The sequence below is a fragment of the Zingiber officinale genome, chromosome 10B (genome assembly GCF_018446385.1).
Source record: "Zingiber officinale cultivar Zhangliang chromosome 10B, Zo_v1.1, whole genome shotgun sequence".
NCBI classification, from domain to species: domain Eukaryota; kingdom Viridiplantae; phylum Streptophyta; class Magnoliopsida; order Zingiberales; family Zingiberaceae; genus Zingiber; species Zingiber officinale.
Window position 1 is genome coordinate 4701001 of NC_056005.1, and position 14937 is coordinate 4715937.

Genomic DNA, 14937 nt, shown 5'->3' on the forward strand with positions numbered 1-14937 from the left:
TTAACTAATCAATTTAAATTAGTGCAACACGAATCTAGTTTTTTTATCTTTTTCTTCCCGCACTACTAATCCAAGACCAAGTCTTGGGATATTTTTTCTTGGTTATTTATCTGTGCACATAATGTCCCAACAAGAATGATTCATCACAGTGCGACCTCCACTCTTCAACGGGGACGACTTCCCTTACTGGAAGAAGCGCATGGAGGTCTACCTCAAGACAGACTTCGACCAGTGGATGAGCATTACGAAACCTTACAAAATTCCAGTGGACAACGCCGGGAATCTAGTGGATCCTGAAGACTGGACAGCAGATCTCAAGAAAAAAGCGTCAACAGAAAACAAAGCGATCAACACTCTACAGTGCGGACTAACAAGAGAAGAGCTAAACAGAGTCGGTCCACACAAGAACGCTAAAGAATTATGGGACAAACTGATCGAGCTGCACGAAGGAACAAGCGACGCTAAGGTAACAAAACGAGACCTGCTTTTAAATAAAATTTTTAATATAAAAATGCAGGAAGGAGAAACAGCGAATCAACTCCACGCGAGGATCAAGGACATCCTCAACGGGCTCCATGCGATAGGTCACCAAATGGAGAACAGAGACTTAATAAGGTACGCTTTAAACGCTTTTCCACGTAATAGTTTGTGGGCATCAATAGTGGATGCCTACAAAATTTCTAAGAATCTTTCTAAATTAAAATTGGATGAGCTTTTCTGTGAATTAGAATTGCACGAACAAACTAATGCTGGAGCCGAGAAAGGTGTAGCCTTATTTGCAGGTTCCTCCAAGAAAAGCAAGCCTGAAGTTGAAGAAGAATCTGACCAAGACTCCGAAAACGAAGAACACCTGGTGAACTTGGTAAGAAAAATGTTCACCAGGAGAAAGAGGAGCTTCAGCAAAAAGGATCTTCAAAAGATCAGCTCTCCCTCAGAACAAAAGAACGTGACCTGCTACGGCTGCAACAAAAAGGGACATTACAAGAACGAATGTCCAAAACTAAAGTTCGACAAACCAAAGCCAACCAAAAAGAAGGCACTCAAAGCAACGTGGGACGACTCCTCGGACGAATCAGAGGAAGAAGAGCAGAAACATCAGAGCCACCTCGCACTGATGGCCCGCGAAGCCGAAACTGAAAACGAGTCGGAAGATGAAGACGGGTCTGAACCCGAAACAAGCCACGAGTCCGTACTCGTTTCCGAAGGCCCTAATGAGGTATACTTTAATTTAAACAAAAATTTTTTTAGAATTATTTCCTGTTTAAATAGTAAATTAACTAAATTAGAAAATGAAAACAAATCACTTCTTGAGGAAAATCAAAACCTCAAGGAACAATTAAAGAATTCGAATCCAACTCAAGATCTAACACTTGAGGAAGAGAATTTATCATTAAAAAATGAAATAAACAATTTAAAAGAGATGTTAGAAAAATTCACAACAAGATCAAAAAATTTAGACTTAATCTTAAATAATCAAAAAGCATGTTATAATAAAACCGGACTAGGATACAAGTCGAATTCAAATAAAACCTTCAAATCATTAATAACCCAATACAAGTCAACCAATCTAGCTTGGGTTCCGAAAGCGTGTCTGACCACGCAAGTAGGACTTAATCAATATTATATACCTAAAGAAAAAATACATTATATAAAATTAAATAAACCAAATCAAAATCCAAAATACAAACCTAAATCAAATTCAAAATCTAAACAGAATTATCACCAAGTTAACTATAACTATAAAAAGAATCGACACAAGCCTAAAATCAAAACTTAAATTAATGGCCAATAATTCAGGGGGAGGCTCCAGAATAGCTGGCACCTCCAAAACTAACTTACCCGATAGGGTAACCCAAAATTTACCAACCCGGCAGGGTAATTAGGATTAGTTAAAAAGAGACCAAGTTTAACTTGAAACATGGTACTGGTGAAATTTTTGGATGATAGTACGTTAGGGAAACTTGGGCATCGCATGTCTAGAAAGATATAGTTTCGATCTGGTGCATTTGGCCAAGTGGAACTGACCGAAGCTACCCTTAAACGAATCCTAACCAGTTAGACCAAGATTTAGTACTAAGTTCCGTGGATAGGACTATTCGGAAAACCTCGAAAGGTTGGTTACTTCTAATGATGTCCTTGTGACTCACCAAGCTTAGAAGTTTATCCGAAGAATGCCTATTTGTGGAAACCAAAGCTAAGTCTGAATCTAACACAAGTTAAAACAAAACTCTGTAATCAAACTAATTTCATCTCACAAAATCATAGGATTCCTTGATTGATAATATAGATCGGGTGAGATGAATAAAACTTAAAAATTAATTTCAAAATTTTAATTCTAAAACTTAAATTAATTTCAAAATTTTAATTTTAAAACTTAAATTAACTTCAAAATTTCAATTTTAAACTTAAAAATTAAATTTCAATTTTAAACTTAAAAATTAATTTCAAAATTTTAATTTTAAAACTTAAATTAATTTCAAAATTTCAATTTTAAAACTTAAATTAATTTCAAAATTTTAATTTTAAAACTTAAATTAATTTCAAAATTTCAATTTTAAACTTAAAAATTAATTTCAAAATTTCAATTTTAAACTTAAAAATTAATTTCAAAATTTTAATTTTAAAACTTAAATTAATTTCAAAATTTTAATTTTAAAACTTAAATTAATTTCAAAATTTTAATTTTAAAACTTAAATTAATTTCAAAATTTCAATTTTAAACTTAAAAATTAATTTCAAAATTTTAATTTTAAAACTTAAATTAATTTCAAAATTTTAATTTTAAAACTTAAATTAATTTCAAAATTTCAATTTTAAAACTTAAATTAATTTCAAAATTTTAATTTTAAAACTTAAATTAATTTCAAAATTTTAATTTTAAAACTTAAATTAATTTCAAAATTTTAATTTTAAAACTTAAAAATTAATTTCAAAATTTTAATTTTAAAACTTAAATTAATTTCAAAATTTTAATTTTAAAACTTAAATTAATTTCAAAATTTCAATTTTAAAACTTAAATTAATTTCAAAATTTTAATTTTAAAACTTAAATTAATTTCAAAATTTTAATTTTAAAACTTAAATTAATTTCAAAATTTCAATTTTAAACTTAAAAATTAGTTTCAAAATTTCAATTTTAAACTTAAAAATTAATTTCAAAATTTCAATTTTAAACTTAAAAATTAATTTCAAAATTTTAATTTTAAAACTTAAATTAATTTCAAAATTTTAATTTTAAAACTTAAATTAATTTCAAAATTTCAATTTTAAACTTAAAAATTAATTTCAAAATTTCAATTTTAAACTTAAATTAATTTCAAAATTTCAATTTTAAAACTTAAATTAATTTCAAAATTTCAATTTTAAAACTTAAATTAATTTCAAAATTTTAATTTTAAAACTTAAATTAATTTCAAATTTTCAATTTTAAAACTTAAATTAATTTCAAAATTTCAATTTTAAAACTTAAATTAATTTCAAAATTTTAATTTTAAAACTTAAATTAATTTTAAACTTAAAAATTAATTTCAAAATTTCAATTTTAAAACTTAAATTAATTTCAAATTTTTAATTCTATACTTAAAAAATTATTTTCAAAATTTTAATTTTAAACTTAAAAAATTAATTTCAAAATTTTAATTCTAAACTTAAAAATTAGTTTCAAAATTTTAAACTTAAAAATTATTTTCAAAATTTTAATTTTAAACTTAAAAATCATTTTCAAAATTATTTTCAAAATTTTAATTTTAATTTTAAAATTATTTTCAAAATTTTAATTTTAAAAAAAAAATGCAGTCCAAAACCAGGGGCGGGCGCCCCTGGTATTCCCCTCCGGGGCGCCCGGAGGGGATCCGGGCGCCCCGCCCTAAATCAACCCCGGGTGCCCGGAGTCCCCTATAAATAAGGTACAGCAGGCGCCCCCAATTCTTGCACCACTTACTCTCACTTTTGCCAAGGTTCACTTCGAACCTCAGCGCGAAAGTACTTTTAACTAAAATTTTCTTACGGTCACATGCTTCAGTCTACTTCCTCATCACCATCAACAAGTGATTCAGATGATAATGCTCCTCGTCACATGCTTCCCATTAATGACATTTATGAACGTTGCCCACCAAATGCGACTCGATATCCTCTTCCATGAGCTCTAGTGGTCTCTTCAAAATCTATTGAACCAAATTGTTTTACGCAAGCAAACAAGGATCCAAATTGGCATAGTGCAATGACTACAGAATTTGATGCACTTCTTCGCAATGGAATATGAAGTCTAGTTCCGCGCACTTCCTCAATGAATGTTGTGGGCTCTAAATGAGTATTCCGTCTTAAGTATCGAGCTGATGGTTCTCTTGAACAACACAAAGCTCAACTTATAGCCAAAGATTTTAGTCAGCAACCAGGTATTGACTTCAATGACACTTTTAGTCCAGTCATCAAGATTACATCTGTCAGACTATTATTATCGATAGCTGTTAGTTCCAATTGGCCTGTACGCCAATTAGACATCTCAAATGCGTTTCTCCATGGTCATCTTGAGGAAACTGTATTTATGGAGCAACCATCTGGGTTCATTCATCCACAATTTTCATCTCATGTTTACCAACTTAAAAAATCATTATATGGTCTTCGACAAGCTCCTCGTGCATGGTTTCATCGACTATCCAATTAGTTACAAGCTCAAGGATTTTCTGGATCAAAGACTGACTCGTCTCTATTTCACAAATATAATGATGGGTCCATGATATTTTTTCTTATTTATGTGAATGACATCCTGATAACCAGTAATGATCACAAGGGCATCATAACTTTATTAAGTCTTCTCAATCAAGAATTTGCTACCCGAGATTTGGGCATTGCTCGTTTTTTTCTTGGTATTGAGCTTATTCCACAAGAGGATGACTATCTTCTTTCTCGGAGCAAATACATTATTGGACTTCTTCAAAGAGCCAAAATAGATAGAGCGCGTCCGGTCTCTACACCAATTATTATAAACAACTCTCCATCTTCATCCTCTCCTGCTTTGTCTGATCCACAGATTTATCGAAGCATTGTTGGAACCTTACAATATGTCACTATCACACACCTTGATATTACTTTTGCAGTAAATCGTGCTTGTCAATTCATGCATGCTCCAACTGAACAAAATTGGGATAATGTAAAAAGAATACTTCGCTATCTCAAAGGTACTATTCTACATGGTCTTCTTTTATATCGTCAATCGTCTCGAGATTTACATGTCTATAGTGATGCGGATTGGGCAAGTTCTCCTGAAGATAGACGCTCTACTAGTGGATATGCAATATTTTTTGGACAAAATCTTATCTCATGGAATTCAAAGAAGCAACCTACGGTATCTCGTTCAAGTATTGAGGCAGAATATAATGTTATAGCAAATACAACGTCTGAAATTATTTGGCTTTAATCACTTCTCTCTGAACTTCATCTTGCATCAAATATTGCACCAAAAATTTGGTGCGACAATATTGGAGCAACATATCTCACAGCAAATCCAATCTTTCATGCTTGTACAAAACATGTGGAGATTGATTTTCATTTTGTTCGTAAACGTGTGGCAACTCAACAATTATCCGTCTCTTATATTTCGGCTGAGGATCAAATTGCTGATATCTTTACTACGCTATTATCCAGATAACATTTCAACAAGTTAGTAAGCAAACTCAATGTCAAAGATCTCTCGTTAAGTTTGTCGGGGGGTAAAAGAGATAAAAGAGAATTACCAGAATTGACCGAATTCTGTTATTTATTAATTGATTAATTTACAGAGTACTTATTTAAATCTTATATATTATATTATCTTGAGGACAAGTATCAATGAAGAATAAAATTAATTATTACTCTCATATTTTTTATCTTCTTTCTATTCTTCTTCCAACAGCATCCACTTTCACCATTACATGACCAACCTGTTGAGAAAGGTACACAATCCAATTAGCATCTTTCTCAATTACTATCGACTCCACATATTTAGTTCTGGTTCGAATTTAGCCATCATCCATTTTATTTTCTCGAACTAAAAGCATCACGAAAACCCGACTAGATTGATATCAATGCTTATAGATACAAGAAAAATGATCATATATTCATATAGAATTAATCGAAGCAACTAACTGACGAGATTTCACTAACAAGTTTGTTAATATCCTATTTATGATGCTGACTAAAGTTGGCTTTAGATCGATGCAGGCAAATCCATGGGAAACAAATACCATAAAAATGATTTTTTTTTATCTTGTCCAAAAATTGTGAAGAATGGTTGAAGATGTGGTTTCTAGATTGACCTTGTGTAGAATCTCTTCTGTTCTATAATACAAAAAATGTCAGTGTCTGGTCAAGAAAGGGATCCCGACATTGACCCTCCGATGCTCAAGTCAGTTATTGAAAAATTAAAGGAATCAAAATAACAGTAAACACAGGCGTAAATAGTAAATAATGCGTACCTCCGCCTATGCATGGACCCTCCTTTATATAGCGCTCCAGTGAGCGATATGCATGCACACGCCTCAAGGCACGGGCACGCTTCGCTAATCGTCCTATAAAAGGACTTGTCAGGAAAGTCTCTAATATCATATCTTAATAGGGCAGTAAAAGTTACCGTTGTATGATTCGCCTGTTGACCATGCTTCGTTATCAGCGACATTTTCTCCTAAAGAAATATAAAAGGGGTTCCACTGTTTGGCTGAGCGGGGGAGTCGCTCGGTCGGGGATCCATGCCCGGTCAACTTCAGTCGATCTTCTACATCATCCTTTAGCTCAGTTGATTGTGTCCGCCTGAGCGGACCAGCGCTCTGGTTGCCTTGCCATTCCTCCACTTTATGATGAACATCTGATGTTCTAGTCGTATTGCTCTAGGTTGTTCGGGCATTCTGCTCGAACAAGCCACTTGCTTGATCGACAACTGCAATAAACCTTCGTTCAGCCACCTTTCATGAGTAAACTTGTTGGTTCTCTATCGTTGATCATCTTGACTTTGACTATACGAAAAAAATATTATTTTCATATGGAAAAGAAGAGGTTCGAGGACCTTTTCACTGCATCCTTCTCAGCAATTTCAGGAAGTCTATTGGGGATACCAGAAGTCGTTTTTTCCGTTATCCTTGCAATTTTCTCCGCGGCTTCAACAGTAGTGTCTGCATAAGAAACAACGATTTATTCTGTTGATGTAGATTGTATCAGAGGAGCCTTCTGTTTTAAAATTCTCCTGTACAAGGGTACGAGACAAAGTCTAGCACCGATCGATCCAACCAACCTCAAAGTCCTTCAAGAATGAGAAGTTCTCATCGAATGCTTAGAAATCAAGGACGGCGACTCCATTTTGATTGCTTAATTCACTTCAATGGAAGATCACAGGCTTTTCTTTTGACCAAATCCAAATGTGGGCTGGTGGTGAACTCCAATCAAGGGAGTTGCTGCTCCAATTGGCAATTGACGTGAAGTAATTGCCAAAGGGATTTGCAACTATTTTTGGTCATTTTGCCGACTTTTCTTTCGATTGAAAAATAACTCCTGTGCGGTTCAGAATTCAAAGGGAAGAAGAGTACGTCCATGAGTTGACATTTGAGCACAGCGAGTGTATTGAGCTGGCCGATTCAATCACGACGGTGCTTCCAATCACTGGCTGTGCTTTTTCCGTTCACCAAACTCACAATTAAAAGACAACTTGCATCGTCCTGTTTTTTTTTATTGAAACAAAACACAGATTGACACGTTCATACCAAAATAAGAAGAAGAAAAATGGATTAATAAAATGTAGAATCTAATTCAAACTCAAATTGGAAAACATTACATGAGCAAATATATTATTAAACCCCAAAAAATATTATTAAAGTCCGACCGTACGCAAGAACATCCCGGTCAAACCCGGCATTGCTGGAACCGTATAAATTCCACGACGTCCCATTCATAGCTAAAACCATAAGCATGCACCTACCTTCCGGTTCCAGCCCTTATGGAGACTTTATTTGGCAACTCAAATCTGACACCTGTCACCAATCACAACAAATAGAGAGTTTTCATTTCGAATCAATAGGGAGGTAAAAGAGTGGGTGGATTAGAAATGTCCACCGGGGTCAATTACTATATTTTTCCTGCATGGCTTCGTCCGCAGCCTTCGATATTTGGCGGTGTTATAAGTTAATAACGGTCACATGCTTCAGTGATACAATTTCTCCATCCATGGCCACCAAAATGGTGGCCTTTCTTCTATTGCTTCTCCTCCATCTCCGGTGCTCCGTGGCTCAAGTGTCCACCGAAAACCGCAACGGAAACTACAACTACTACGGGCGCCGGTTCAACCCGACGTTGGCCGTCGTCATCGTCGTCATCGCCAGCACCTTCTTCTTCCTCGCCGCCTTCGCCATCTTCCTCCGCCGGTGCAGCGGCGAAGATGACTTCGCCGGCGCCTTCTTCCGCGGCTCCGTGCGAAGGGATGGCGGCGGGTCCGCTTCACGCCGGCGGGGGCAGGGGCTGAGTCAGGAGGCACTGGACAAGTTGCCGAGGATGAGGTTCACGGAGGCGAAGGGGCTGAAGGGAGTCGCGCCGGAGTGCGCGGTGTGCCTCAGCGAGTTCGAGGACGACGAGGAGCTGGTGCGCCTCCGCCCGGGGTGCGGACACGTGTTCCACGCTGATTGTATAACCGCCTGGCTCGCCTCCCACGTCAGCTGCCCCGTCTGCCGAGCGAACCTTGCTGAGCTGGCGGCTGAGGCCACGACCGCCGGCGAGCCGCAGGCTCACACGGCGATCGTGGTGGACGAAGCAGAGGAGGCGGTGGAGCTCGCGCGACTAGGAAGACAGAGGCGGGAGGCGAGGTCCACGTCCGGGAGGCGTCCGACCACGTGGTTCCCGCGGTCGCACTCGACCGGGCACTCGGCGACTGTCCGTCCAACGGCTGTGGAAGAGGGTGCTGACGTCGAGAGGGTCGTCGTCGCCGAAAGGAACCAGTGGCCATCGGTCTTCTTGCGGTCTCTCTCTGCGAGGCTACCGGAGTGGGCGGGGAGGAGGAGGGGAGACGAGGAGGGGGTGAACTCCAGGGGAGGTAGGTCGGCTGCCGCTACTGACGCCGGGTCTTCCTCCACTTCTTTCCCGCCGTCGCAAGTTTGACCAGTAGTGGAAGCAGCACTATCCATATTCTTTGGTGTTGACTTTATCAGTTTCTTCCATTTTTTCCTTCTATTGCTTCATCGACTAGAAGAGCACTACAGTTATGCAATGTACATATATAAGTAGTTATTACTTTATAAAAGAAAAACCTTTAAATCTATTTAGATTCGATAAAATGGAAAACAACGAGCTGGAAGTCAAGATCTGGCATTTCGTAGAATTTGATGAGACTAAAAATTAAAATTCACTTGTAAAATTAGTTTAGCTGACGATGAGTTTGAGGATCACAACGTTTAGTTTAGGTATTTCCAATTGAAAATTTGAAAAGTTTACCGTACTTTTTGTCCACAGATATTAAAAAGTGACGTCCGAGGAAAGTTCTTGAGGAATTTTAGGCTAAATAGATATTTTTTTTTCAAAATTTTTAAGCATTCAATTAAAAAAAAAAAGAAAATTATGAATATTAAAATTATCTTTTTTTAATCAATTTTCTTTTAAAGGATTGACTTCTTTTTTAAAAGAAATTGCTTTTTATCTATTTGAGCAGGTAGATCAATTCGAAAGTCCATCCATCCCGTCTTTTTAGCTGGATGAGCAAGTCAAGCCCACAGACCAATTAGATAAGATTTGGAATCAAGTTGCGTGAGTGAATTGGTCTGGCTGATCTAGGCAATTCTGGACAGTCAAATCACCATGTTCCGATAACCTCTACTAGTCTCCAAGCAAAACGAATAAAAATGGCAGACGATTATCGCATGTTTCCCTCCCTCAAGACGTCAATCATGTCATATATTCTTTTTTCAGCCTTTGACTTGACCTGCATCGAACCAACACTCCTTTGAAGTATGACAATAATTTCAATTTGCATAAATTGATGCGAAAAAAGAAGATGATACCTTCTCATGCAGAAAAATAGCAGCGTCAATGGAACCCTCAGCGTAGATCGAGCGACCACAGACATTATGCTGGAACTCAAAAGAAACACTGCTCGGAAAATCAAATACATATTATGCAAAATTGTACTGGAGAAGTACATAAGAGAGCAGCTCACTGGGAAATTGAAAGATTCATTACGTTTGGTCAGGTGATGTGAGATGATACAAATGGAATGCATGACCTGCAAGGTACTCTTCAGGGACACCCACCATCTCAACTTGCTTCTTAGGATCTCTGATCTGTTTAATCTGTTACACGTTGAGTTCATTAGAAACGTAGTATGCCAACCAAAAAAGAGTTTTACAAGTTTACCATCCAATTTGGTGCAAGACATCTCTCCATGGTCATGACAAAAAACAAAAGAAGTTCTACAAGTCGGAAGGTATAAGAGAAGATTTTGGACTTTTTTGGTGTCTGTGTGGGCTGCTGCCCCATATCATAGATTCCCTTACGATTTTATGGGGGATTTCCTATGTGATGGCAGGTGATGGAGGCTGAAAAAAAATATGCTTTTTTTTTACCAGTTTTTCGGTAACAATGGTATTCGATAGTTTGACCAAATTATTGTCTTTTATACCCTATTATAAAGACTTGAATTCTCTATGGATTAAGCTTATGTTGAACCACCTTATATTGCTCTTGTTCTTTTTGTGTTTGTGCTACTCTACTATGGGAATGAAAACTACAGCATATGCCATTGTACTAGAGGTAATATCACATTGTAGAAGCATAATATAAATATATAAGTGTTTAGTTTGTGAAAATGAGAAATAGCATAGTGCAACACTGGTCATCAACGTCATATAGTATCAGGGCATTTGTAATTTTACCAATTATTGGTAAATCTAAGGTCCTCTAATCAATGTAACTCAAAATCTTTAACTAATATCAATTATTTGAAAAATAAACTGAATTCAGTTGCAAAAATATGCTTTTTCAATGTGACCACCAATTTCTCCCTCCAATGAAAACGAAAGGTAACAAAGAAAAATGCATTTCACTGATGCTTAAGCCAAAGCTTGAATCGCATGATTCAAATATTTTTTTAAAACCATAACAGTACCTGATTCAAGTCGAAATTGACGCCAAGCTTCTGAAAACATGATATGACAGCTTTAGCTGTACCTGAAGTATCCAATTTGTTAGCTTGATGCGACTCCATCACCTGTAAATATCCTCATAAATATTAACCATATTTAATTTATTTCATTTCCAAAAAGAAAACTAAAAGCACAGAGTATAAAAAGGAGATCAATTTTACTATTATGAAAGGTGCTCTTAAAAAGTTGATAGTTGACCAAATTTTAAGCATTTACAATCCACAATCATTCTAAAATCCATTGATTTGTGGTCCTCAAATTCAGAAGTTTATAGTTCCTATTGGTTAGATGCACATGAAAAAAACAACAATGATTCCATTTCAAGAGACAAGTAAGTTGATTTCAACAAAATGAAGAATCAACACTTGACCCTGAACTAATAGTGAAACAAAATATCAACACATCAAGCTTCCACGTCTCTTAACATATGATGCTCATATGATCTATCCTAATGGTCAAAGTATGATCAGCTAGTTGGATTGAATTAAATAAAACATGTTGACAACAGTCTCCCAAGACTTCAAACTAGTTTATAGGCATTGATATGAAATGCTAAAATGATACATGGTCAGAATTCTTACCCTGAAAAAACATGCTTATAGTTATCTTTTTTATTTCTAGCTACAATGATAAAGTAGAAATCCTCAATTCAGCAAACCCTATTTACTAACTTATGAGTTTCGCTAGTAACACAATAAATGATCTCTAATCTAATTTCCACTAGTGAAATCTACTTTCAATTCATTCAGCACTCTTCGGAACCTATAAAATATGGTCATATACCTCTAGAGAATAACCAGAAAATGCTCCAGGAAATTGATCTGCCATGATTTCCATTGCCGCAAGAAATGCTACAACCTAATGAAAAAGAGAAGTAGATATAGTTAAGCAAGATGTCCTCATGACTATAGTAAAATAAAATAGTAATGACATTTGAAAATTGGATTTTGTGAAACACCTGCTTCCCCATTTGTGGAGAGATAACTGCATAGACATTTGCATCCTGAACTGTTTTGTACAACATATATCTGTCCCCGCCAGTTGTCCCCATTACAAATGGCACACCAAGTTTACAGTAAAGATCAGCATTTGCTGCGTTAACCAAAAACAGGCATGTATCCTGAGATAAAATTAATTTACTTAAAAGAGCAACTTGGTGCACGAAGCTCCTGCCAATATGGGGTCCTAGGGAAGGGCCCATTGTACATAGCCTTACCTACTTTGCAAGAGGTTGTTTCCGAACCGTGATCTCTAGGTCACACGGCAACAACTTTACCATTGCACCAAGGCCCCCCGTTAGTAAAATAAATTAATTCACTAATGCAATTAAAAATTGATACATAAGCAAATAAAAAAGAAACAATCATGCAAACAGTAAATCAAGGACAAATACCAAAAAAAAACAATTTCCTACGCCTATAAGTTACAAAAAACTTGTTACCAAAGGTGATGTTTATTCAAAGTAATGTTACTTTAAAGCATGATTTATGCATGTTAATCAAAACGCAAAGATCATAGTATTGCGCCTAATCTATGTAATCTTGAATATTGTTGAGACATATGTCTTTACAATTCCCTGCATAAATATGGCTTGGAGATTTTAGCAAAGAAAGAAGTCATATTAAACAAGAAAAGCTAAATGGAAAACAATACCATTTACAGCATCAGGCACTGTATAATCCACCACAATAAGGTCAGGATTCTCCTGAATGATAGACGACAGAAGACTTTCTCTTTCAGACGGACCATGTATCTGAATCTCAGTAGAGCCAACTTTTATATTTCTACCAGGTTTCTCGACGCTACTAAATGACACAGGAAGTAGTTGAAGCCCAGCAGAAAGTGCAGACTCTGCAACTGCTTTCCCCATTTTTCCAGTGCATCCGTTTACCTGTGCGAATGACGCATGAGAATAGATGCCTTCCTGTTCCTTATCTAAGTTTATTAATTAAACAGCTCATTAATTAAACTTATCAGTTTAGAGAAGGGTTACCTCCGCCCTTCACTCTAAAAAAGACATTTTTTATGAACAACATATTAATATACTAAAAGTTTCAGCCTAGAACATCTGAGTTGTAGCTCTGAGAGATCAGTTTAAATATCTAAAACCATAAATCATGGCAAATGAATTGTGCACATACCAGAATAGGGAAAGACCGGCCAGGATTCACCGCAACATTGGATGTGAGTTGCGAATGGCTTATGACACTACAAACTAGTGGAGGGAGCTGCCAGCGGTTTCGTCGAGCTAAAAGTGGGTGGCCAGTGTTTGCTAGACAGTTGGTGGCAGTCATTGGGGGCAGCAAGGAGTTCATTGCCGCAGTGTTGGAACTAGGACTTTCACCTAGATGCAGCACTACATAATTATATCAAAAAAAAATCAACATGACATATTTACTTCATCATAACAAATATAGTTAAAGAATTGAGACAATTAAAATACAAAAAGACAATGAAAAATTTAGATTCAATACATTGCAATAATCATCCAAGAAGCAATGAATAATAATAATAATAATAATAACAACAACAACAATAACATGTACATGAACATATTGAATCAGTAGTTTGAGCAGGTGAAAGTTGAAACCTATAAACAGAGTTGAACGAGAGATTGGATCTAACACAAATTTGCCAAGTATAATATTTAAGCTAATATGCTAATTTTTCTCCCTAAAATTTAACTATGGTTCTCAATAAATTCATTCTTGCCCCTGTGAACTGCTAGAAACGTGGGAAATGAGGTTGTATAATTTTAGAAGAATCAATCACAGCAATAATCTCTAAACTATTGACAATTTAATTTTGATCAAAACGCTTGATGAAGTCTAAATGCAGAACTAATTGAAAGTGTAATCAACATTCTTTAGTGGGAAAGTCTTCCATACCTAGTTTCCCGTTCTGTCGATAGTCGCCGGCCCAGGGAATCGGGAGTACGGTGGATAGATGCTGTCACCTGCTGTCGCGAATGCTTCCTGAGAGGATGAACGACTGGCTCGTCGGAACGGACGTGGAACGGCCGGAACGGGTGTTCCGGAACGGGAACGCCTCACGCCGTTCCAAAGTTTCGGTAAATAACGTGGCTTGCTCTGAAACTCCGTTCTCGGACGTTATAACGGTAATACATCCGGATGAATCGGACAACGAAGTCGGAGGCGCTCCGGCGTGGCCTGATCGGGCAGCTCAAGGGGCACGCTGTCGAAGAAGAAGGCGGCGGCGGCGACGGTTTAGGGTTTCGGCGCGTGAGACGTGAGAGAAGACAGAGAAGACGTAAACTTATATTTTGATAAATAAAATTCATTTTCTAACACTATAATCATTTTAATATATAAGATAATAAAATATAATGAAAATTCATTTTAAATTTTTAAAAAATCTTAAAATATCAATATAATAATATAAATTTATTTTCTTACTAACTATTATTTATATTATTATTATTATTATTATTATTTTCATGAATAAATTTAATTATATTAAATTTTAATTAATTTTAAATATTATCATTATATATATATATATATAACAAATTTATTATTATTATTATTATTATTATTATTATTATTATTATTATTATTGATGCGGTGATGAAAGGGGGTTACACCAGCGGGTCAGAGTAAAAGAAAAACAATGGGCGTGGAGGTCAAAGTCAAAGCAATCAAAGACACCCTCCTGGGAAATAGACAAATTGAGCCGAGCGACATGTCGTCTGTCCAGCCGAGTGTGACCACCCGGTTGGCCCAAACTATGTCCGAACGGTTGCTCTAGGAAAGCTCGCGAGTAAGGCTGA

At 36.0% G+C, this 14937-nt stretch overlaps 2 protein-coding genes across 3 annotated transcripts; one reads left to right on the forward strand and one right to left on the reverse strand.

Moving 5' to 3' along the window:
* The first annotated feature begins 7991 nt into the window (after positions 1–7991).
* On the forward strand, positions 7992–9257 carry LOC122030081 (E3 ubiquitin-protein ligase ATL31-like). The gene has a single exon (XM_042589230.1). The coding sequence runs from the start codon at positions 8104–8106 to the stop codon at positions 9109–9111; it is 1008 nt and encodes a 335-aa protein (XP_042445164.1). The 5' UTR covers positions 7992–8103; the 3' UTR covers positions 9112–9257.
* A 497-nt stretch (positions 9258–9754) lies between these two features.
* Positions 9755–14440, reverse strand: LOC122030017 (probable 4-hydroxy-tetrahydrodipicolinate reductase 1, chloroplastic). 2 transcript variants are annotated; one of them, XM_042589168.1, is made up of 9 exons: positions 14036–14440; positions 13289–13491; positions 12801–13038; positions 12106–12239; positions 11931–12005; positions 11111–11212; positions 10186–10295; positions 10008–10095; positions 9755–9928 (listed from the first exon to the last, which is right to left on the reverse strand). In XM_042589168.1, the coding sequence occupies exons 2-9, from the start codon at positions 13460–13462 to the stop codon at positions 9860–9862; spliced, it is 990 nt and encodes a 329-aa protein (XP_042445102.1). In that variant the 5' UTR covers positions 13463–13491; positions 14036–14440; the 3' UTR covers positions 9755–9859. The 2 variants fall into 2 exon arrangements, with proteins under 2 accessions (XP_042445102.1, XP_042445103.1); XM_042589169.1 differs by having other exon boundaries at positions 13289–13503.
* Positions 14441–14937: the final 497 nt, after the last annotated feature.

Coding starts and splice junctions, on each gene's coding strand:
- LOC122030081 (XM_042589230.1), top strand. CDS start 8,104: ATGGCTTCGTCCGCAGCCTTCGATATTTGGCGGTGTTATAAGTTAATA.
- LOC122030017 (XM_042589168.1), bottom strand. CDS start 13,462: ATGAACTCCTTGCTGCCCCCAATGACTGCCACCAACTGTCTAGCAAAC. Junction 12,006..12,105: donor CTCCACAAATGGGGAAGCAG/GTGTTTCACAAA, acceptor CTTTTTCATTAG/GTTGTAGCATTTCTTGCGGC. Junction 11,213..11,930: donor TTTCTGGTTATTCTCTAGAG/GTATATGACCAT, acceptor GGATATTTACAG/GTGATGGAGTCGCATCAAGC.